Source organism: Falco cherrug, chromosome 20 (genome assembly GCF_023634085.1).
Source record: "Falco cherrug isolate bFalChe1 chromosome 20, bFalChe1.pri, whole genome shotgun sequence".
NCBI lineage: Eukaryota > Metazoa > Chordata > Aves > Falconiformes > Falconidae > Falco > Falco cherrug.
In genome coordinates this window covers 2,582,108-2,604,737 of record NC_073716.1, presented here as the reverse complement: position 1 = coordinate 2,604,737, position 22,630 = coordinate 2,582,108, and the positions used below count along the sequence as shown (strand labels likewise).

Sequence of the window (22,630 nt, the reverse complement as noted above, 5' to 3'; positions counted from 1 at the left end):
CGGGGGCGGGGTGTGGCCGGGGCGGGGCCGGTGGTCGGGGGCGGGGCCGGGCCGGGGCGGGGCGGGGCGGCCGTGCCCGGCGGCTCCGGCAGGTGGAGCCCGGTCCCCGCGGCGGCGGCGGGAGGAGCGGGCCGGGCCGGGCGGGCCGGGCATGGCGGGGGTAACGGCGCGGAGCGACCATGCGGCCCCGCCGCCTCCTGCCGCCGCTGCCGGTGCTGCTGCTGCTGGTGGCCGCGGGCGGGCGGCGGGCGCGGGGCGCGGCGGAGCCGGGAGCGCACGGTGAGAGCGGCCTTTGTGTGCGGGGGGAGGCGCCCGCCCCCCGCCCCGCCCCGCCCCGACCCCCGCCGGCCCCGCCGGCCCCCCCACCCCCGCCTGCCGGGCCCTCCGCGCCCCCCGGGGCCGCCCCCCGCCCGGCTGGCTGCCCCCCCCGCCCGGCTGGCTGTCCATCCATCCCCCCCCCCCCCCCCGGCGGTCCGGGCCACCGGTGGGCGTCAGGGTGCTGGGCGGGGGCCCTGGGGTGCGCCTGGGGGTGCAGGAGGTGCGGAGGGGCCCGGGCCAGCGGGTGGGGGTCCTGGGCAAAGCTTGGGGGGTGGGTGGGAGGGTGGGAGTCCCCAGCCGTGGGGTGCGTGATGGTGGGTGGGGGTCCTGGGCAGAGCATGGTGGGGCAGGAGGGTGGGTGGGGGTCCCAGGCCATGAGGTGGCGATGGTGGGTGGGTGGGTGGGTGGGGGAGCCGGGCAGTGCCAGGGGGTGCAGCATGATGGGTGGGGGTCCCAGGCCAGGGAGTACGGGAGGGTGGGAGTATGCGCTGGGGTCCTGAGCAGCACCCTGGGGTGCAGAATAATGGGTGGGGGGGGCACCTGGGCATGGTGCAGGGGTCACCCCATTGCAGGCACCTGCTCCCAGCGGGCAGGGTGGGCCTTGGGGTGCGGCGCGGTGCTTTGGGGTTCCCGCGACGCCCCCCGAGCCCCCTCCCCCTCCTGGCAGCGCCCCTGTGCCGGGGCGAGGTGTACCGGGGGGTGAGGCAGGGGCAGGGGGCTCGGGGGTCCCAGCCCTGGCTCAGCTCCCCGCTGCCGTCACCCGTCCCTGTCCCTGTCCCTGTGGGGTGGCAGCGAGGAGGGGGCGCAGGGCCCGGCGCCTGGGTCCCACAGCCACCCCGGGGCCTGGCACCCCACCGCCCACCCATCCTGGGACCCTGGGGCTGTACTGGGAGGCACTGGGAGCTGGTGAGGTGCCAGCGTGCCTCACGGTGGCTGTGCCACCCCCTGGGGGCCCCTCGGTGATGGGGAAGGGGGGTTTGTACCCACGGGGACAGAGAGGGGGAGGCCATGCCCCCCACCTGGGGGTGGCACCTTGTATCCCCCTCCTCCGGAGGACACCGGGGGTGGCCCTTGGTGCCAGCTGTCCCCCGGCAGCTGCGGGGTGACCGGCATGTGGCCGCGGGGACATTCCTGCCCCCCGGGTGCGGCTGTCCCTGCTATGTGGGGGGACGCCGCCAGCGCCCCCCCCGCACCCCCCCCATGCCCGCCCCCCCCCCCCCCCCCGCCCAGCATGTTGCCGAAGCAGCTGCTGCAAATTCCTCCCCTTGCCCGTGGCCACATCTGGGCAACATCTGGACTGAGATTGGGGGGTGGGGGGTCGGGTTGCCCTGCGGGGTGGGGGCTTTTGGGGGTCAGGATGCTGCTGGGAGGGGGGGACACGGGGTCCCGAAAGCGCCCGGGGCCGCGGGATGAAGGAGGTCGTTGCCAGGGTGACGGCGCCGAGCCGGGCCGGCTGCCAAGGGCTGCGGGCTCATGCGCAGGATGGTGACGGCACGGGGGGGGCCGGGGGCACGGGCGGCGGTGGGGTCCCCCCCTGAGCTGTGCCCACCCCTGCACTGCATCTGAGACCCGGCCCTGGGCTGCTGGTGGGGCTTATGGGCGTGCAGACCCCCCACCCTGAACTTGTGACATCTGTGGGTTGCACCCTGACTGGCCTTGGGAGGGGGGGGGGGTATCGTGGGAGGGACGTGACTGGGTGCACCCACCTGCATGGGCACGGCACTCTGGTGTGGTAACCCCCCCCCCCGTCCGTCCGCCTGCTTCAAGGGGGGCACAGGGTGGGTGCAAGGGGAGCACCCACCCACCCCCAGGATGGTGCCCACTGCTGTACTGGGATGGTACCCACAAACCTGCCAGCGAGGTGCCCGCTGCCCTGTAGCGTGGCATCTATGACCTGGCTGCGGTGGTGGCCATGACCCACCAGGGTGGTGGCCGTGACCCGCTGGGATGGGTCCCACCACCTGCTGGGATGGTGGCCTGTGACCCACCAGGATGATGTCCATGACCCACCAGGGTGGTGGCTGTGACCCCGCTGGGATGGATCCCACCACCTGCTGGGATGGTGGCCTGTGGCCCACCAGGGTGGTGGCTGTGACCCCGCTGGGATGGGTCCCACCACCTGCTGGGACGGTGGCCTGTGGCCCACCAGGGGTGGTGGCCATGACCCACTGGGATGGGTCCCACCACCTGCTGGGACGGTGGCCTGTGGCCCACCAGGATGATGCTCGTGACCCACCAGGGTGGTGGCCATGACCCACCGGGATGGGGCTGCGATGGTGCCGTCATCCCACCCGCAGGGCACGCTTGGGGGGTACCTGTCGGCATGGGGGGTGCCCCGTGCCCGTGCCCACGTGTCACCTGTGTCCCCGCAGAGGTGCTGCTGAAGGTGCAGGTGTATGAGAGTGGGACGCTGGCCCCGCTGGCCCAGGCCACCCTGGACGTCTTCGGCAACCGCAGCTCGCTGGCGGCTGGCATCACTGACCACGAGGGCACCGGCATCCTGCCCGTCCCCTACCGCCTGGGCACCTGGGTCCTCGTCACCGCTGCCCGCCGCGGCTACGTCACCGCCTCCGTCCCCTGGCGCGTCAACAAGCTGCCGCGTGAGTGACTGGGACCCCCCAGCCCTTATGGGGGACCCAGTGCCTTACTGGGCGGCTCTGAGCCTTTATGGGGGTCCCCAGTCTTTACTGGGGGGTCTGAGCCCTGGTGGGGACGCCAGCTCTTTGCTGGGAGTGTCTGAACCCTTATGGGGGACCCCACTCTTCACTGGGGGGCTCTGAGCTCTTATGGGGGGGCACAGTCCCTTACTGGGGGCCCTGGGTCTTCACTGTGGGAGTTGGCTCCTTGTGGGAGACTCCGATCTCTTACAGGGTTCCTGATGGCTTACTGGGGGAACTGGTCCCTTACTGGGGGCCTTGATCCCATATGGAGGGGCCCAAGCCCTTGATGGGGTCCCTCATTCCTCCCTTAGTGGGAGGGGGATGGCTCTAAGGGGGCTCTAATCCCTTCCTGGGGGTCCTTGATACCTTCCTGGGCACCCCCAGTCCCTTCCTGGGACCTCAGTCCTTTCCTGGGCACCTCAAAGACTTTTTGGGAAGGGGGCGTCCCTTACAGAGGGGTGTTTGGGGGGCTCAGGCCCCTCTGAGAGGAGTTAACCACGTCCTGGTGGCCCCAAGGTACCCCCATCCCAGGGCAGGGGGGGTGGGGGTGTCCCTGGGCTGGGTGCCAGCCCTTGTCCCCAGGGCCATTGCGGGGTGGCGTCGATGGGGTCACCTTCCTTGGGGGGGTGGGCCATGTGGCAGTGCTCAGCGGGGGGGTGTGCAAGGATGGGGAGTGCAGGGGTGGGGGTGCATGTGGCGGGTGAGGCTGGGGATGCGGGTGTGCGCAAGGAGCGGGGTGCGTGTGGGACATGGGCTGTGCAGGGGTGTGCCAGGACTCTGGGGGTGCGAGGGCACGGTGGCACGCAGGGACTGGGAGGCGGGGGGGTGCAAGGATCAGGGGGGTGGGGGGTGCAAGGATCAGGGGGGTGTGCAAGGATGGGGTGTGTCTGCAAGGATGGGGTGCAGCAGGTGTGCAGGGTTTGGGTGTGCAGGGATGGGGAGGTGTGCAAGGATATGGGTGTGTGCAAGGATGGGGGGTGTGCAAGGATGGGGTGCAGCAGGCACGCAGGGTTTGGGGTGTGCAAGGATGGGGGGTTGTGCAAGGGTGGGGTGTAGCAGGTGTGCGGGGTCTGGGTGTGCAAGGATTTGGGTGTGCAAGGATCATGGGGGTGTGCAAGGATGGGGGGTGTGCAAGGGTGGGTGCAGCAGGCGCGCAGGGTTTGGGGTGTGCAAGGACTGGGGACATGCATGGACGTGCCAGGCCGGGGGTGTGCACGGGGCGCCACCCCCCCCCCCCCGCCCCACTGCCTGCCACCGCCTGTCCCCTCCCGTCCCCATGTGTACCCTGTCTCCATGTGTCCCCCCCCCCCCCGCCTTGCTGACCTATTCCCCCTCCCCACCCGCTCTGCGGGGCCCATCACCCCCCTCTCCCCATCAGCACCCACCCTCCCCAGCCCCCCCCAGCCTGGGGGGTCAGGGAGGGTATTTCGGGGTCCTCCCCATCACCCCCCCCCTTGCAGTCTACGCCTCCATCAGCCTCTACCTGCTCCCCGAGCGTCCCGCCACCCTTATCCTCTACGAGGACCTGGTGCAAATCCTCCTGGGATCCCCAGGTGAGTGATGCGGCTGGAGGTAGGGGGGGACGGGGACGTGTGTGTGACACCACCGTCACCCCTGGGTGCTGCCACCCACCTTGTCCCCCTCCAGGTGCCCGTGGGCAGCCGTGGGCGCAGTTCCCACGACGGGCAGCCCGCTTGCCCCGCAGCTCCACGTACAGCCAGCTCGCCGCGTCCCTCACCGCTGCCACCGGCCCCAGCCTGGCCCGCGCCTTCCCCGCCTTCCTGGGCGCCGAGCAGGGCGGCAGTGGTACGGGGGGACACCATGGGGGGCTTGGGGGGGGGGGATGCCACGAGGTCACCCCCATACGCATGTCCCCGTCGCTCATCCCCACAGCCAATGCCACCTGGCTGGAGCTGGCACCCGTGGCGGCTCTCAGCGTCCATCTCTTCACCGGCAACGGGACGGAGGTGCCGCTGGCCGGCCCCGTCCATCTCTCCGTCCCTTTGGCCCCCGACGCCGGGCCAGTGGTGGCCACCAGCGTGCCGGCCTGGAGGTTTGACCCCAAGAGCGGTGAGCGCTGGTTGAGGGGGGTGGCAGAGGGGTGGCACAGCTCCTGCTGGGGGGGCTGGCGGTGGGGGTGATGAGGTTGGGGGGTCTCAGCCCGTGGCGGGGGGATGGACGTGTCTCCCTGCAGGGCTGTGGGTCCGTAACGGGACGGGGCTGATCCGTAAGGAAGGCCGGCAGCTCTACTGGACCTTCGTCTCCTCCCAGTTGGGATACTGGGCGGCAGCTCTGCCCTCTCCCAGCACAGGTAGGGTGACACCCATCGGTGCCCCCAGCCTGGGTCCCCCTGTCCCCTTGGTGGCTGTCCTGGGGTGGGAGGGGGAGGACACCCACCCCATGGGGTGCTGGTGGGTGCAGCCCCTGGGGGGCTCTCTGGGGGGGGGTCCCGTGCTGTGGCTGACCCCGCTGTCCCCAGGGCTGGTGGCGATGGCGGCAGGCGTGACGGACATCACCACCTACCACACCATCTTCCTGCTGACCATCCTGGGCGCGCTGGCCCTGCTCGTCCTCATCCTCCTCTGCCTCCTCATCTACTACTGCAGGTCAGCACCCCTGGGGGCCCGACTGCGGCTGGGGGGGACAGGACACGTGCCTGCCTGGCCCCCGTCGGCACCCTATAACTGGGTATGGGGGGTGGGGTGGGGTGTGGGGGGGTGGCACTGCCTGCCTGGAGCCCCTGGGTGCCCTATAGCTGGCTATGGGGGGGCACCGCTCCCTAGCACCCCTGGGTGCCCTATAGCTGGCTATGGGGGTACACACCGCTCCCTAGCACCCCTGGGTGCCCTATAGCTGGCTATGGGGGGGCACCGCTCCCTAGCACCCCTGGGTGCCCTATAGCTGGCTATGGGGGTACACACCACTCCCTAGCACCCCTGGGTGCCCTATAGCTGGCTATGGGGGGGCACCGCTCCCTAGCACCCCTGGGTGCCCTATAGCTGGCTATGGGGGGGGCACCGCTCCCTAGCACCCCTGGGTGCCCTATAGCTGGCTATGGGGGGGGCACCGCTCCCTAGCACCCCTGGGTGCCCTATAGCTGGCTATGGGGGTACACACCACTCCCTAGCACCCCTGGGTGCCCTATAGCTGGCTATGGGGGTACACACCGCTCCCTAGCACCCCTGGGTGCCCTATAGCTGGCTATGGGGGGGGCACCGCTCCCTAGCACCCCTGGGTGCCCTATAGCTGGCTATGGGGGGGGCACCGCTCCCTAGCACCCCTGGGTGCCCTATAGCTGGCTATGGGGGTACACACCACTCCCTAGCACCCCTGGGTGCCCTATAGCTGGCTATGGGGGGGGCACCGCTCCCTAGCACCCCTGGGTGCCCTATAGCTGGCTATGGGGGGGGCACCGCTCCCTAGCACCCCTGGGTGCCCTATAGCTGGCTATGGGGGTACACACCACTCCCTAGCACCCCTGGGTGCCCTATAGCTGGCTATGGGGGGGAGCATCACCCCTGTAGCAGGCTGGAGCCCCCTCCTCTCACCCCCTAGAGCAGGTGAGGGAGGCTGTGGGGGGAGCGGGACCCCCAGCCCCCGCGTGCCACCCTGGGGTGACGCTGCGCCGTGTCCCCGCAGGCGGCGGTGCCTGAAGCCGCGGGCACAGCACCGCAAGCTGCCGCTGCCGGGGCCGCTGGACGCTGCCCCGGCGGGACCAGGCCACCTCGGTGTCCCAGCTGGACCTGCTCTGCGGTGGCAGCCACCTGGAGACGGCCTCCTCTGGGGGGGGACACCGACCTCCCCACCCCGGGCTTGCCCCCCGCCACCCGGGACCTCCCCACCGCCCGGCCGGACTTCTTCCAACCGCCAGCCCCCCCCCAGCTCCGTGCCGGCCCCCGGACCCCCACCGGCACCCTGGCCCCCCGCCGCCGGCACCCCCCCCGCGCCGGAGGACTATGGGCGCCCCGGCGAAGCCTTCGGCCTCAGGGCTGCCCGCTCGGTGGACGGGCTGCAGCTGCCGGACGAGCACCCCCGGGGGACCCCCTCTTTCCCACCCCGGCCCCCCTCGCCCCCCCGTGTTTTCCCGTTATGGGGGGCAGCCAAGCGAGCACCCGCTGCCCGAGCCCCCCCCTCGCCCACCCTCGCTGGCCCCCCCGGGTCCCCTGCTCCTCTGCGGCCCCCTGGACCGGGGTGGGGGGGCCGGAGGATGTCTACCGGGGGGTGATGCCCACCCTCCTCATTCCCGCCCGCTACATGCGCCTGGCCCCCGGCGAGCCGGAGGGTCCCCCCAAAACCGAGGGGGGACCCGGTTCGACGGCGGCGACGGCGGCCCCACCGCCCCCCCCGTCCACTGGGCAGCCGTTTGAGGAAGGGGAAAACTGGGGGGGGGCTCGTGCCCCCCAGCCGGTGAGCGGCTCGGTGGCCATCCCAGTACTGCTGGACGGGTCGGCGGTGGCGCAGCTCAACGGGGAGCTGCAGGCGCTGGCTGGGCAGCAGTTACTAGAATTGGGGGGGCCCCCCCCACCCCGAGCTTGGTTCGTCTCCTTGGACGGCCGTTCCTCCCAGGTCCGGCATTCCTACATCGACCTGCAGGGCAGCGAGAGGGGGTCCGGCCCCGCGCCCCCCCCCCGCCTCCCCCGTGGAGCGGGAGGTGGGGGGGAGGACGTAGGGACTCGCCCCCCCCTGCCCACCGCCTCCCCCGAGGACAGCTCGCTGGCCCCCTTGCTGGAGGCGGGGAGCGGGGGGCGGCGAGGGGGGGGGCAGTGGGCGCAGCAGTGCCAGCGAAGCCCCCCGAGACTCCCTGACCAGCCCTGAGGAGGAGGCGCTGGCGGAGGCGGCCGAGGGGGGGGACGAGGGGGGCGACCGTAAGAGCCCCTGGCAGAAGCGGGAGGAGCGGCCGCTGATGGTCTTCAATGTCAAGTGAGTGGGGTGGGGGGGGCTGGGGGGGGCGGAGGGATGGGGGGTGAACGGCTGCTGGCATCCCATCCTGCCACCACCCTGTCCTGTCCCCTCCTGCCACCAGCATCCCAGCCTGCCACCGGTCCTGTCCTCTCCTGCCATCACCCTGTCCGTCCTGTCCCTCCCCTGCCACCAGCATCCCAGCCTGCCACCCTCCTGTCCTGTCCCGTCACTGTCCCGCGCTGCCACCGTCCTGTCCCCTCCCCTGACCCTGCCATCGGGCCACCACACCACCCTGCTGCCACCATCACCCTGTCCTGCCCCTGTCCCCCCACCCTGACATTGCCAATCACCTCCCTGTCCTTTGGGGGTGGGGGGTGGCGGTTGAGACCTGCATGGCCCCTCCACAGCCCCCCAAGTCCTGAAGCGTGTCCCCACTTGTGTCCCCGCAGGGCGGGGGGGGCCGGTAGTGCCCCCCGGGCCAGCGGTGCCTCCAAGCTGCCGTAGGAGCTGTATGGGGGAGGGGGGGCTACCCCCCCAACCTCATCCCCCCACTCTTGGCTTTGGATTTTAATCGTGTTTCTAAACGTTTTCTACGTGGCGAGGATGAAGAGGGGCCAGCGGGGGCTGGGCTGGCAGTGGGGGGGCACGGGGATCCCCCTGCCCCGGGCCCTGCCTGCCCCCGGCCAGGCTGGGCAGGGAGCCGCTGCCTGCGTGGCCCTGCCTGTTGTTAGATGGCATTAATATATTAAAAAAAAAAAGAAAAAAAAAACCCCAAACAAAAAACCCCTCTGCCTCTGCTTCCCACCTCAGTTCTGCCCCATCCCCGCCCCCCCCCCCCCCCCATCCCAAGGAGCCAGGGGATGCGATTTGTCCTAGAAACCTTTTTATTTGAGTGGTGGTACCTGGGGGGGGGGGGTCCCGGGGACATCAGAGAAGCACCCTGCGGGGTGCAGGTAGGTCCCAGCGCTGGGGGCTGCACCCCCAGCCCCCCCCAGTGCAGCGGGACCCCCCAGGGCAGCAGTGACGGCCGTCTGAGCAGCAAGAGCCCTGCAGAGAGACAGGGGAAGAGGGCAAGGATTGAGGGGGGGGGGTGACGCCACACAGACCCCCCCCACCCTGGTGCCCCTCCACTAACCTGGGTGAAGGGGCAGCACCCCCAGGAGCCCCCCCGGCTCCGGCAGCACCGCTGCCCACCGCGGCAGGAGCGGGCAGCATCACAGGGCACGGCTGCATCTGGCTCGGTGCTGGCAGCTCGCAGCAGTGCGGGGGGCCGGGGGGGGGCCAGGCCGGGGGGTGCAGGTGTCCGGAATGGGGAGGTGGGCGCTCGCAGCAGCAGGGTGGGTGCCAGCAGCTTCTCGCAGCTCTGGGTGGCCACGTTGCAGGTGTAGCCCCGCGGGCAGCAGTGCTGGTTGTCCCTGCAGCAGACGGCCTGGGGGGGGGGGCCGGGGGGGTGGGAAGAGACTGGGCTGAATGCGGGACCCAGGTACACGGGGGACTGAGGTGTCTGGGTGCCACCCTGACCCCCCCAAACCACACGTACCCCCTCCCCAGCCCTGCTCGTGGCCAGCAGCAGCCCCAGGGACTGTGCCAGACTCTGTCCCCACAGAGCCCCCATGGGGGGGGGGGGGGGGCACAGTGATGGAGGTGGGGGTGTCCCACATCCCTGTCCCACCCCCTCGCCCAGCCCTGCTTGTCCCCCCAAAGGGCCACACCGCAGAGTCCTGCTCTGCCCCAGCCCCCCCAGTTCTATCCCCAACCCCTTGTGCCCTGGTACAGCCCCCCCACCCCAGAGCACCCCCTCCCCCCCCCCCCCCAAACCTGCTCCAGCGGGCAGCACCCCCAGGCGCCCGAGCTCAGCCGGCAGCACGTGCTCCCATCCGGGCAGCTCGTCTTCTCGTCACACCTCACGTCCCCCCCCCGGGACAGGGCAGGGGTCTTCTGCACCCAGGGCTGGCGGGCCCCCCCCTCCTGCAGGCAGCTGCCCGATGGGTCGCAGGTGTAGCCCTGGGGGCAGCAGTGCACGTGGTCGGGGCAGCAGACGGCCTGGGGGGGCAAGAACGGTGGTCTGGACTGAGCCCAGCCCCCCACCCCCCCAGGGACCCCCAGCTCCATGCCTGGGGGCCCCCAGGGGACAAACCGTGCCCCCTCCCTGCCTGCTCCTGCCCTCCCTTGTCCCTGTCCCCCACCCCAGCCTGGCTCCGTCCCCACTTTGGGGGGAATACAGGACCCTCCCCATGTTCATCCCCCCGCAGTGGGACAGGTGAAGGACCCCGAGCATCCCAGTGGCCTCATGTCTCTTCACCACGTCCTGTCACTGGATCTCCAAACTGGTCCCAGTTAGCAGAGGGGGTCTGACTGGGGGCCCAACAAAGGGGCCCAGAGTGTCACCCCCATCCCCACAGGACATTGTGGGGGCCAGGAGCCCTATGCCTGGCCTTGTCCCTCCTGGGGGACAGGGGACATTAGCCCTCATCCCACCCGGGGCACGGGGACATCTGGCCTTGTCCTTCCCTCCCAGGGGGACAGGGGACATCTGCCCTCATCCTTCAAGGAGCAAGGGGACATCTGGCATTGTCCCTCCTGTGGGACGGAAGACACTGGCCTGTCCCACCCAGGGCACAAGGGACACCTGCCCCAAACCACGGGGCAGGGGTGGGTCTGTCCCAGGGGGCAGGGGGTGGCAGTCCCCTGCTCAAAGTCCCCATGTCCCCAGGACCGGTGCTCAAGGTGCCGCGGTCCCTTGAGCCACGTCCCTCCCATCAAGGACACCCCAGAACGCCCTGGTCTCAGCCCAGCCCAGTGCCCCCCGCTCCCCTGGGTGCACCACCCCAGCCCCCCACACCACTGGGGACCCCAGGAAGTCCTTGTCCCACCCCTGGACCCCCCCCAAACCTGCTCCAGCGGGCAGCACCCCCAGGCGCCCGAGCTCAGCCGGCAGCACGTGTTCCCGTCGGGGCAGCTCGTCTCGTCGTCACACCTCACGTCCCCCCCCCCGGGACAGGGCAGGGGTCTTCTGCACCCAGGGCCGGCGGGCCCCCCCCTCCTGCAGGCAGCTGCCCGATGGGTCGCAGGTGTAGCCCTGGGGGCAGCAGTGCACGTGGTCGGGGCAGCAGACGGCCTGGGGGGGCAAGAACGGTGGTCTGGACTGAGCCCAGCCCCCCACCCCCCAGGGACCCCCAGCTCCATGCCTGGGGGCCCCCAGGGGACAAACCGTGCCCCCTCCCTGCCTGCTCCTGCCCTCCCTTGTCCCTGTCCCCCACCCCAGCCTGGCTCCGTCCCCACTTTGCAGGGGGGGAGGGGTGGATATGGGGACCCCCCCATTGCTCTTGGCCCCACCCAGTGGGGCACACGAAGGTCCCTGAGCATCCCAGTGACCTCATGTCTCTTCTCCGCCTCCCACTACTGGAGCTCTAAACTGATCCCAGTTAGGAAAGGGGGTCTGACTGGGGGTCCGGCAAAGGGGCCCGATGTCACCCCCATCCCGTTCCCATGGGACATTGAGGCAGTGGGAGCCCTGGGCTGGCCTTGTCCCTCCTGGGGGACAAGGGGACATTAGCCCTCCTCCCACCCAGGAGGCACCTGCCTGCCCCGGGGGGCACAGGGGACCCCCATCCTTGTCCCTCCCAGGGGACAGGGGACATCTGTCTGTCCCAAGGGGCACAAGGGACCCCTGTCCTTGTCCCTCCCGGGGGACAGCCCCCCATACCTCCTCCAGCGGGCAGCACCCCCAGGTGCCCAAGCTCAGCCGGCAGCACGTGTTCCCGTCGGGGCAGCTCGTCTCGTCGTCGCACTTCACTTCACGAGCTGGGGACAAAGGGACAGTCAGAGCCGGGGTCCCCTCTCCGGGCTGGGACAGGGGGTGGCTGCCCCCCGGGGGGGGTCCTCACCTTTGGGCAGGGCTGCCAGGGGCTGTGCCCAGCCCGCTGAGGAGGTGCAGGTGGAGCGCTCCAGGTCGCAGGCAGCAGTGCTGCCCGTCACCGCAGCACACCGCCTGCCCGGGGACAGCCGTCACTGCCCTGCCCACTGTCACTGCCCTGCCTGCCGCCACTGCCCGCTGCCCCCTGCCCACCCCGCCTGCTGTCACTGCCCACCCTGCCTGCCATCACTGCCCACCCTCCCCACAGTCACTGCCCGCTGCCCCCTGCCCACCCCGCCTGCTGTCACTGCCCACCCTGCCTGCCGTCACTGCCCACCCTGCCCACAGTCACTGCCCGCTGCCCCCTGCCCACCCTGCCTGCCGTCACTGCCCACCCTGCCCACAGTCACTGCCCGCTGCCCACCCTGCCTGCTGTCACTGCCCACCCTGCCCACAGTCACTGCCCGCTGCCCACCCTGCCTGCCGTCACTGCCCACCCTGCCCACAGTCACTGCCCGCTGCCCCCTGCCCACCCCGCCTGCTGTCACTGCCCACCCTGCCCACAGTCACTGCCCACCCTGCCCACAGTCACTGCCCGCTGCCCACCCCGCCTGCTGTCACTGCCCACCCTGCCTGCCGTCACTGCCCACCCTGCCCACAGTCACTGCCCGCTGCCCACCCTGCCTGCTGTCACTGCCCACCCTGCCCACAGTCACTGCCCGCTGCCCACCCTGCCTGCCGTCACTGCCCACCCTGCCCACAGTCACTGCCCGCTGCCCCCTGCCCACCCCGCCTGCTGTCACTGCCCACCCTGCCTGCCGTCACTGCCCACCCTGCCCACAGTCACTGCCCGCTGCCCCCTGCCCACCCCCGCCTGCTGTCACTGCCCACCCTGCCTGCCGTCACTGCCCACCCTGCCCACAGTCACTGCCCGCTGCCCACCCTGCCTGCCGTCACTGCCCACCCTGCCCACAGTCACTGCCCGCTGCCCACCCTGCCTGCCGTCACTGCCCACCCTGCCCACAGTCACTGCCCGCTGCCCCCTGCCCACCCCGCCTGCTGTCACTGCCCACCCTGCCCACAGTCACTGCCCACCCTGCCCACAGTCACTGCCCGCTGCCCCCCTGCCCACCCCGCCTGCTGTCACTGCCCACCCTGCCTGCCGTCACTGCCCACCCTGCCCACAGTCACTGCCCGCTGCCCCCCTGCCCACCCCGCCTGCTGTCACTGCCCACCCTGCCCACAGTCACTGCCCACCCTGCCCACAGTCACTGCCCGCTGCCCACCCCGCCTGCTGTCACTGCCCACCCTGCCTGCCGTCACTGCCCACCCTGCCCACAGTCACTGCCCGCTGCCCACCCTGCCTGCCGTCACTGCCCGCTGCCCCCTGCCCACCCTGCCTGCTGTCACTGCCCACACTGCCTGCCACCCCTGCCCACCCTGCCCACAGTCACTGCCCGCTGCCCCCTGCCCCCCCTGCCCACCATCACTGCCCACCCTGCCTGCCACCCCCTGCCTGCCATCACTGCCCGCTGTCACTACCCATCACTGCCCGTCGTCCCCTGCCCACCGTCACTGCCCACTGCTCCCTCCCCGCCTGCCATCAGTTCCCCCTGCCCCCTATTGCTGCCCCCTGCTCGCCACCCCCCTGCCCAGCCGGGGGGTCCCAGCAGTGACAAGAACAGGGTGGGCTGCTAATGGGAGGTGCCCACTATGGGGTGCCTGGCCTGGGGTGCCCAGTACAGGCTGCCCAGTGCAGGGTGCGTGACACAGGGTGCCCAGCACGGGGAGCTCAGCACGGGGTGCTCAGCAGAAGGTGCTTGATGTGGGGTGCTCAGCATGGGCTGCGGGCACGGGGCAGCCGGTGCAGGATGTCTGGTGCTGGGTGCCCAGCATGGGGTGCTCAGCATGGGCTGCCAGTACAGTGTGCCCGGCGTGGGGGGCTGGGTGCAGGCTGCCTGGTGCAGGGGTCTGCAGTGGGGTGGCTGTGTGGGTTGGTGGGTGTGGGGTGCACGGGGAGGGGTGCCTGGCACAGGCTGCCCAGTGTGGGGTGCCCACCCACGGTGGCGTGCCCAGCATGGGGCGCCCACCCAGTGCGGGGCAGCTGGTGTGGGGTGCCCAGTGCGGGATGCCCAGCATGGGGTGCCCAGTGTGGGATGCCCGCCCAGTGCAGGGTGCCCAGCATGGGGTGGCTGGTGTGGGGTGCCCAGTGCGGGATGCCCACCCACTGTGGGGTGCCCAGCATGGGGTGCTCGGCGTGGGGTGCCCCCACGCTGTGGGGTGCCCGGTGCAGGCCAGCACTCACGTTCTGCAGGGGACAGCAGCCGTACTGTCCCGAGGCCAGCTGGCAGCAAGTGGCACCGTCAGGACACGCCGAGCGGCCGTCGGGACACAGCACCTGGCGCAGCGCAACTGCAGGGGGACACACACGGTGTCACTGTGCCCCCTCCCCACCTCCGTGCCCCTTCCGTGGGGACAGTGAGGGCACCCCCCACCCGGGGAGGGACGCCCCTTACCTGGCGCTGGGGGCTGGCGCTTCCAGGCGGGGAAGGTGGTGCCTAGGGGGGTGTCACCGGTGGGTGACAGGCAGCGCCCGTGGGCCAGGTCGCAGATGGTGGCATGGGGACAGCAGTGCACTTTGTCGGCGCAGCACGAGGCCTGAGGGCACCAGACTCCCTGGTCACAGCAGTGACCATGTGATGTGTCGTCCCCCCCCCCCCCAATATCCCCGTATCATCCGTCCCCGCCCCCCCCACTGTCCCCGTGTCATCTGTCCCCCCCCATACCTGGGGCATGGGGCAGCACCCCCAGGCACCAGTGGCCGTCATGCAGCAGGTGGCATCATCGGGACACTCGGACTGTCCGTCGGGACAGGGGACAGCGCGAGGTGCTGTGAAGAGTGGGGGCAGGGTGAGGCACCCCCCGACACCCCCTCCAGGCCCCACCGTGTCCCCCCAACCACGCGTGGCCCCCTCATACCTGGGGACGTGATGCAGGACTCGCCGTCGGGACTGCAGCGGGACCCGCGGGGACAGCAGCGGTGGCCACTGGCACAGGGGACAGCCTGGGGAGAGAGGAGGGGGTGGGAGGGCTGCGGGGGGGCACCCCCCCTCCCCCCAGAACGGCAGGGAGAGGGGGGAAACTGAGGCACGGCGAGCAGGCTCACCTCTGGCAGCAGGCAGCCGGCTCTGGTGGGGCAGGGCGAGCCGTCCTGGCACATTGCCGCACTGCTGGCGGGCAGGACCTGGGCGGGGGGGCGGGGGGGGAGTTAGGGTGGGGGGGTCACCTACCGGTGGGGGCACCCCCCTTGTACCCCCCGCTCCGTGATCGTGGGCACTCACCGGGGTGGCAGGGCACGGCTCTCCGTCAGGGCACCGCAGCCAAGCGCCGGCGCTGGCCAGAGCCAGCCACAGCGGCAGGAGGGTCCTCATGGTGGTGGGGGCACCTGTGGGCAGCACCCCCCCGGCCCCGCCGTGCCTCAGTGTCCCCAATCACTGCGGTGGGCGGACAGGTCTCAGCCCCCCCCCCGCCCCGTCCTGCTTCCCCTTTTGCCCATGTGCTGGGAAAACCCCAACCCCCCTCCCCCCATCCTTGCCCGGGGCCCCCAGGGTGCTGGGGGAGGGGGGGGGCACCCCAGGGTGCTGGGGGAGGGGACCCACACATGTCAGCGGAGACGCTGCGGTGTCTGGCACCCAGCCGCCGCCCGCAGCACCCCGATAACATCTCCCCGCGGGCAGGAAGCCAGCACCGCTGCTGGGGGGGGTGGGCAGCCCCCCCAGTCAGCACCCATGGGTGCTACGAGCCGCCCCAGACCCCCTGCTCCCCCCGCCCCCCCCCCCAGGACACCCTTCCCCAAACCTGCACCCATTTCCACGGTCACTTTCACTTCCCTTTCCCCACGTGGTGTGACACCCCCCCCACCCCCACCCCCGGTGGGGGCACGGCCCTTCTGCGCCCCATGGCGGGGGTGGGGGAGGGGCTGTTCCCCCCCCCCCCCGGGGGGAAACTGAGGCAGGCCCAGGCCTCGCCAGCCCCCACGCTGCTGGGACATCCCGGGGGGGTGACACCCGCCCTGGGGACCCCGTGCTGGGGGCAGGAGGGGCCCTGACTCTCGGGGTCACTACATGTCACTTCACTGTACCCCCCCACTGCCAGGACACCCCCCCCCAGCCACTGGGACCCCCGGCGTAGGGCTGGGCCCTCCCCACAGCCATCGTAGGGGCACGCACAGCCCAGTGCCCTCGGGGTTCCCTCCCAGTGCCCCCAGTCCCCTCAGGATTCCTTCCCAGTGCCCTCGGGGTTCCCCTCCCAGTGCCACCAGTCCCCTCAGGATTCCCTCCAGTGCCTCCCAGTGCCCTCGGGGGTCCATCCCAGTGCCCCCAATCCCCTCGGGATTCCCTCCAGTGCCTCCCAGTGACGCCAGTCCCCTCAGGTTTCCCCCCAGTGCTTCCCAGTGGCCTCAGGGCTCCCTTCCAGTGCTTCCCAGTGCCCCCAGTACCCTCGGGATTCCCCCCAGTGCTTCCCAGTGCCCCCAGTACCCTCGGGATTCCCTCCAGTGCCTCCCAGTGCCCTCGGGGGTCCCTCCCAGTGCCCCCAGTGCCATCGAGGGTCCCTCCCAGTGCCCCCAGTCCCCTCGGGCTTCCCTCCCAGTGCCTCCCTGGGCCCACGGGATCCCCCCGCAGTGCCCCCGGGGGTTCTCTCCCGGTGCCCCCCGAATCCCTTCCCAGTGCCCCCAGGGGTTCCTACCCAGTGCCCCCGGTCTCCCCTCCCGGGGCCCCCAGGGGTTCCCTCCCCGTGCCCTCGGGCTCCCCTGCCGGTGCCCCCGGGACACCCCGCGCCCCGGCCGGCCCGTACCCGCTCCCGGTCCCGCTCCCGGTCCTGCCCCGGCCCCACCGCCAGGGTCGCCGTGCCGGCCAGCCGCAAGCCCCGCCCCCGCCCCCCATTGGTCCCTTGCCCCGCCCGCCCCACTCCCATTGGCCAACTCGGTGAAAGGGGGCGGGAAGCACCGCCTCCTCACCCCTACCTTTACCCCGCCCCCGGTCACGTGACGCGGGGCCACATGACCGCAGCGTGCGATGAGTCGCCCGGGCCTCGGTCCGCGGCCCCCCCGCGGCGGGGGGCGGCTGGGGGGGCTCGGGGGCGCGCACCGGGCCGGTGCTGAGCCCTGCGGCCTCCTCGGGGCCTTGCTCCCCGGGCAGGCAGCACCCCCAAGCGCCTCCCCTCAGATCCCCCCCCAGAGGAGGGAGCCCACCCCCCCCCCCAACCTCCTGCAACCCCCCGACCTTCCATCAGCGCCCACCCCCCATCCTCCCCAAGGCCCCCAACCTTCCCCGCCCTCCCGCGAAGCCCCCCCCAATCCCAGCACCCCCCAGCCACTCCCTGTCTCTGCCAAGCACCCCTAGCCCCCTAAACTCCCACCCCAGCCTCCCCTACCCCCCTCAATGGCCCCAGCTTCCCCCGAGCCCCCCCAAATCTCCCCCCCAACCCCCTGCAACCCACCCCCTCAGTCGCATCTCCCCCTCCAGACCCCCTAAACTCCCCCCACAGCCTCCCCTATCCCCCTCAATGGCCCCCAGGTTCCCCCAAATCTCCTGCACAGCCCCCTCAGTCCCATCTCCCCCTCCAGGCCCCCTGAACTCCCACCCCAGCCTCCCCTACCCCCATCAATGGCCCCCATATTCCCCTGAGCCCCCCCCAAATCTCCCCCCAACCCCCTGCACCCCCCCCTCAGTTGCATCTCCCCCTCCAGACCCCCTGAACTCCCACCCCAGTCTCCCCTACCCCCATCAATGGTCCCCAGAGTCCGCCAAGCCCCCCCCCCCAACCCCCTGCATCCCCCCCAACTCCCATCTCCCCCTCCAGGCCCCCTGAACTCCCCCCACCACCTCCCCTACCACCATCAATGGTCCCCAGATTCCCCCAAGCCCCCCCGCCGAGACCCCCCAACTCCCATCTCCCCCTCCAGGCCCCCTAAACTCCCACCCCAGCCTCCCCTACCCCCCTCAATGGCCTCTAACCCTCCCCTCAAATCTCCCCCAACCCCTGCAAACTCCCCCCCCCCCCCCTCCCCCGAGCCAAAGACCACCACGCCAGGCCAGACCCAGAGACCCCCACGGTGTGGGGGTAGGGGGACACCCCCCCCCCCCCCCCCCCAGGGCTTTATTGCCAACAAGGGGTGCTGGGCCGCGGCGGGGGTGTCTCAGATGGCCGACTGCTCCTGGCGGAAGGCCTCGGTGGCCGGTGGCCGGTCGGTCTCGGTGGCCATGGCGGCCTGGCGCAGCACGGCCATGTGCTCCTCGGCGGCGGCCAGCGAGCGCTCGACCCAGTGCCGGGCGGCGGGCTGGCGGCAGGCGCTGCGGGTCACCAGCACCAGGTGGCTGACCGACAGCAGCAGTGCCGCTGCCCTGCGGGGACATGGTGGCCTTGTCACCTCCCACCCTGCGCCACACAGGGACACCGGGCTCGCTGCCCGCAGCGTGGCTTCTGCCTCAGTTTCCCCACCAGGTCACCCCTGTGGTGGCTGTCCCCAGCTGTGTGACATGGGCTGGCACTGGTTTGTGTGTCACCCCCACCCATGGGTGTCCCCCCACCCAGGGGCTGTCACCTCCCACTCTGGGCTGCCCAGGGATGCTGGGCTCGCTGCCCGCAGCGTGGCTCCTGCCTCAGTTTCCCCACCAGGTCACCCCTGTGGTGGCTGTCCCCAGCTGTGTGATATGAACTGGCACTGGTTTGTGTGTCACCCCCACCCAGGGGGTGTCCCCATCCCTCCAGCCAGTGTCACCTTGCGTCCAGCAGTTTGGGGTCCAGCGGCGGGTACATGGATCTCACCACGTCATCCACCCTGCCGGCGGGGACGGCGTTAACCCCAGGGGACATGGTGGTGCCACCCTCCATCACCCCCCACCCGGGACACCCCCAGTCACCTGGGGCTGATGCGTTTGGCCACCACAATGATGTCACCCAGGCTGGCAGGGGATTTCACGCGGGCGCCTGAGCCCATGGTCATGGCCACCAGCTTCTCCGTCAGCGTGTGGCAGATCTGCAACGCAGCGGGGGCGGGGGGGGGGGTGACAACAGGTGTGGGATCAGGGTGGGCGCTCGGTGCCACCAGTGCCACCAGTGCCACCCCCTGGGCTCACCTTCAGGATGGCGATGCAGTGGGACACCAGACCCCTGCGGAGAGGGAGGAGGGTGTGAATCCGGGTGTCCCCCCCCACCCCACCCTGTCCCCCCACATCCCCTCCATCTGCCTGCCCTGTGTCCCCCAGACCCCTGGGGACATTCCCACCCAGAGACCAGCCTGAGGACCATCCCTTCTTTGGACTGGCCAGGGCTTGGTGACCCCCAAATCTCTGTGACCTGCACCCCGTGATGGGGGGTTGGCACTGCATGGGGGTCCCCAGCAGCCGGGGGGACACGCTGAGGGGACACACACAGACTTACGAGGCGTCCTCCACCCAGTCCTCGTTCTCCAGGATGGCCTCGATGTGGGGGTTGGTGATGACCACGTCATCCAGCTCCAGCTCCGAGGGCTCCGACGGCGTCTCGGTGGTCCCCATCAGGTCCACGATGGGTCTGTTGAGGACACAGGGGACAACCCTGGGGGCAGGGCCACCTCCTCTGGTTCCACCCCCCATGCCCCGTGCAACACCCTGATGATGCCACATGTGTCCCCAGCATCATTCTCCTGATGATGGGCGACGTCCCCAGCATTGTCCCCCAGCCCAAGGGGCCTGGGGTCCCTCCTCCTCACCTGGTGGGGATGGGGACAATGCCACCCCCACCGGATCACTCACTTGGTGTCATAGTGGTGTCGCAGGTCTTTGGGGTGGCAGTACCGCTGCCGGCAGACCACCACCAGTGCCACGAAGGATGCCAGGAAGATGGTGGCCAGCACCCCGATGGCCACGATGACAACTGTCTCCATGGCTGGTCCCAGTGGGGGGGTGGCTGGTCCCGGTGGGGGGGTGGCTCAGGCGTCGGGTGCCATCACGGCACAGTGGGGTCTGCGGTGACAGGTGACCAGGGAAGGGCTGGGAACCCCACAGGTGCTCGCCCCTCCCCCCCCCGTACCCCAAAATGCCTGGCCAGGACCTGGTGCGACCCACGGATGGATCCCTGCCCCGGGGGGTCCTTCCAGGGGCCGCGTCACCCGTGAGGCCGGAGGAAGGGGTGCTGCTGGGAGCGGGGTGCAGCAGGATCTGGCCATGGTACGTGGGGGGGCTGCCCCCTCCTGCCACCACGGCCATGGTGACAAGGGGCAGGGGCAGGAGCTGGGATCAGGAGAGCAAGGTCTGGGCCACATGGGGCCATTGGGACCCCCTGAGCCCCGTCCCTATGGGGCCACCAGGACCCCCTGAGGCTGGCTCCTATGGGGCCACAGGGACCCACAGAACCCGGCCCCTATGGGCCTGTTGAGGGTCCCCAGAGCTGTCCCTATGGGGTGCAGGGACCCCCAGCGCACTGTCCCTATGGGGCCACCAGGACCCCCAGCGCACTGTCCCTATGGGGTGCAGGGACCCCCAGTGCACTGTCCCTATGGGGCCATGGGGACCCCCAGAGCTGGTCCCCATGGGGCTGTGGGGACCCCCAGTGCACTGTCCCTATGGGGTGCAGGGACCCCCAGAACACTGTTCCTATGGGGCCATAGGGACCCCCCAGAGCTGGTCCCCATGGGGCTGTGGGGACCCCCAGCGCACTGTCCCTATGGGGTGCAGGGACCCCCCAGAACACTGTTCCTACGGGGCCATAGGGACCCCCCAGAGCTGGTCCCCATGGGGCTGTGGGGACCCCCAGTGCACTGTCCCTATGGGGTGCAGGGACCCCCAGAACACTGTTCCTACGGGGCCATAGGGACCCCCAGAGCTGGTCCCCATGGGGCTGTGGGGACCCCCAGCGCACTGTCCCTATGGGGTGCAGGGACCCCCAGAACACTGTTCCTACGGGGCCATAGGGACCCCCCAGAGCTGGTCCCCATGGGGCTGTGGGGACTCCCCCAAGGCCAGTCCCTATGGGGCTGCAGGGACCCCCCAAGCCCAGTCCACATGGGGCTGTGGGGACCCCCAGAGCACTGTCCCTACAGGGTGCAGGGACCGACCCCCAGCGCACTGTTCCTATGGGGCCATGGGGACCCCCAGAGCTGGTCCCCATGGGGGTGTGGGGCTCCCCGGAGCCCAATCCCTGTGGGTGCACAGGGACCCCCTGAGCCACCCCCAGCACAGCAGCAGCCCCCCAGTGCCCGTCCCAGGCCCCCAGTCCCCGTCCCCGCCGTGTCCCTGTCCCCACAGGGAGCAGGACACCTGGCCATGCCAGGCCCAGGGACCACCCCCCCGGGGCAGAGCCACCTGGGACCCCCATGGGACAGACAGCGGGTGCCCTGTGTGCCCACCCTGGGGCGGGGGGGGGCCCCATCCTGCAGGGGCAGGGGACCCCCAGCCCTGCCCTCCCTACCTGCTGCCAGCCGGGGACAGGGGACGGTGCCACTTCCGCACCAGGCGTGCAAACACCGGCTCCGACCTTTACACCCTGAGAACACCGGCCCCCCCGGGGTGCCACACGTGCCCCCCCCAAAGCCCCCAGCCCCACTCCCCAGTGCATCCCCCCCCCTCCAATTTTTTCCCCCCTAAATCCCATTGAATTTTAAGCCAGGTTTAGTGATTTGGCTTCAATTTCCAGCCCGGGTGCACTTGTCCCCCCCCCCGCGGGACATACACACACACACACACACTGTGCCGCCCCCCCCCCGCCCCCCCCCCCCCATTTCCCACTGTGATTAATGCCTTAAGAGGGATTTTGGCCACCAAAGCCGGTTCTGTGCCGTAACCCCTTGGTGCCTGGTCCTGGGGGGTGCGGGGACAGCCCCGGGGGTCCCCCCTTCCCCCCCCCGGCCCTGGGGGGGGTGTCCCTGGCCCCGGCTGGGCTGGGGTCGGATCCTGCCCAAGCAGCGCTGAGCACTGCGGGGGTCCTGTGGTGGCAAGGGGGAGTGGGGGGGCCTGGGGGGGCCCTGTGAGGTTATGGGGGGGTGGGTGTTTGGGGGGGCCCTGTGAGGCTGGGGGGGGGGTGTGTGTGCTGGGGGGGGATGTCCGGGGGTACCCTGTGAGACTTGGGGGGGGGGTTGCTGAGGGGGTCTGCGAGGGGCCCGTGGGGGTCCTGGGGTGGTCTGGGGGGGGCCTGTGAGGTTCGGGGGGGGGTGGGTGCTGGGGGGGGGGGGCGTGTCTGGGGGGGCCCTATAAGGCTGGGGAGGGGGGTTGCTGGGGGGGGATGTCTTGGGGGGCCCTGTGAGGCTCGGGGGGGGTTTGCTGGGGGGGGAGGATGTCTGGGGGGGTCCTGTGAGGCTCGGGGGGGGTTTGCTGGGGGGGGTTCATGGCGGGGGGGGGTCGCCACTGGTGGCTCCAGGCGGTCCCAGGTCCTGCACAGCCCCGGCTGAGGGGGGGCACGGGACTGATGAGTCCCGCACGGCCCTCGGGGGGTCGCTCCGGGGGTCCCAAGGCGGGGGGGCGGTGTCCCTCTGGGGGTCCTGCACGGCTCTATGGGGGGCATCGGTCCCAGGGGTCCCGCGGCCCCGGGGGTCCCGGGGAGGGGGAATCACTCCGCGGGTCCCTCCCGCCCCGCCCCGGGGGTCGCGCTCCCCTCCCTCGGCGGGTCCCTGCGGAGGGACCGGGCAGAGCGACCCCCCCCCCCGACCCCCGACCCCCGACCCCCCCCCCCCCGCACCTGGAGCCGCTCCGCGGCGGCCGCGCACAAGATGGAGCCGGGCGGGGGGCGCGGAGCGGGGCCGCTGCGGGGCTCAACCGGGCTCAGCCCCCGCCCGCCCCCCGCCCGCCCCCGGCCCGCCCCCGGCCCGCCCCGCCCCCGCCCGGGCCCCGCAGCGCCCCCGGGGCCCCCCCGCTCCCCC

The 22,630-nt window shown here is 71.2% G+C and overlaps 3 protein-coding genes across 4 annotated transcripts; 1 reads left to right on the top strand and 2 right to left on the bottom strand.

The window, feature by feature from the left end:
• Positions 1 to 60: 60 nt before the first annotated feature.
• Positions 61 to 8,649, top strand: FAM171A2 (family with sequence similarity 171 member A2). Its single transcript, XM_055697679.1, is given in 12 exon segments — positions 61 to 279; positions 2,691 to 2,918; positions 4,439 to 4,531; positions 4,626 to 4,784; positions 4,872 to 5,048; positions 5,173 to 5,289; positions 5,458 to 5,584; positions 6,618 to 6,684; positions 6,686 to 7,171; positions 7,173 to 7,705; positions 7,707 to 7,898; positions 8,330 to 8,649. Coding segments are annotated over 12 exon segments (2,334 nt in total). The 5' UTR covers positions 61 to 179; the 3' UTR covers positions 8,385 to 8,649.
• Positions 8,650 to 8,746: 97 nt separating this feature from the next.
• GRN (granulin precursor) lies at positions 8,747 to 15,420 on the bottom strand. Its single transcript, XM_055697795.1, is given in 14 exon segments — positions 8,747 to 8,927; positions 9,016 to 9,309; positions 9,699 to 9,923; positions 10,773 to 10,872; positions 10,874 to 10,998; positions 11,587 to 11,686; positions 11,768 to 11,871; positions 14,042 to 14,148; positions 14,253 to 14,394; positions 14,523 to 14,626; positions 14,716 to 14,800; positions 14,903 to 14,980; positions 15,078 to 15,181; positions 15,396 to 15,420. Coding segments are annotated over 14 exon segments (1,692 nt in total). The 5' UTR covers positions 15,400 to 15,420; the 3' UTR covers positions 8,747 to 8,807.
• A 2,411-nt stretch (positions 15,421 to 17,831) lies between these two features.
• Positions 17,832 to 22,540, bottom strand: TMEM98 (transmembrane protein 98). 2 transcript variants are annotated; one of them, XM_055697855.1, is made up of 7 exons: positions 22,450 to 22,540; positions 19,533 to 19,742; positions 19,180 to 19,311; positions 18,876 to 18,909; positions 18,660 to 18,775; positions 18,518 to 18,577; positions 17,832 to 18,140 (listed from the first exon to the last, which is right to left on the bottom strand). In XM_055697855.1, the coding sequence occupies exons 2-7, from the start codon at positions 19,661 to 19,663 to the stop codon at positions 17,936 to 17,938; spliced, it is 678 nt and encodes a 225-aa protein (XP_055553830.1). In that variant the 5' UTR covers positions 19,664 to 19,742; positions 22,450 to 22,540; the 3' UTR covers positions 17,832 to 17,935. The 2 variants fall into 2 exon arrangements, with proteins under 2 accessions (XP_055553830.1, XP_055553831.1); XM_055697856.1 differs by lacking the exon at positions 22,450 to 22,540 and adding an exon at positions 21,187 to 21,280.
• Between the last annotated feature and the right edge of the window lie 90 nt (positions 22,541 to 22,630).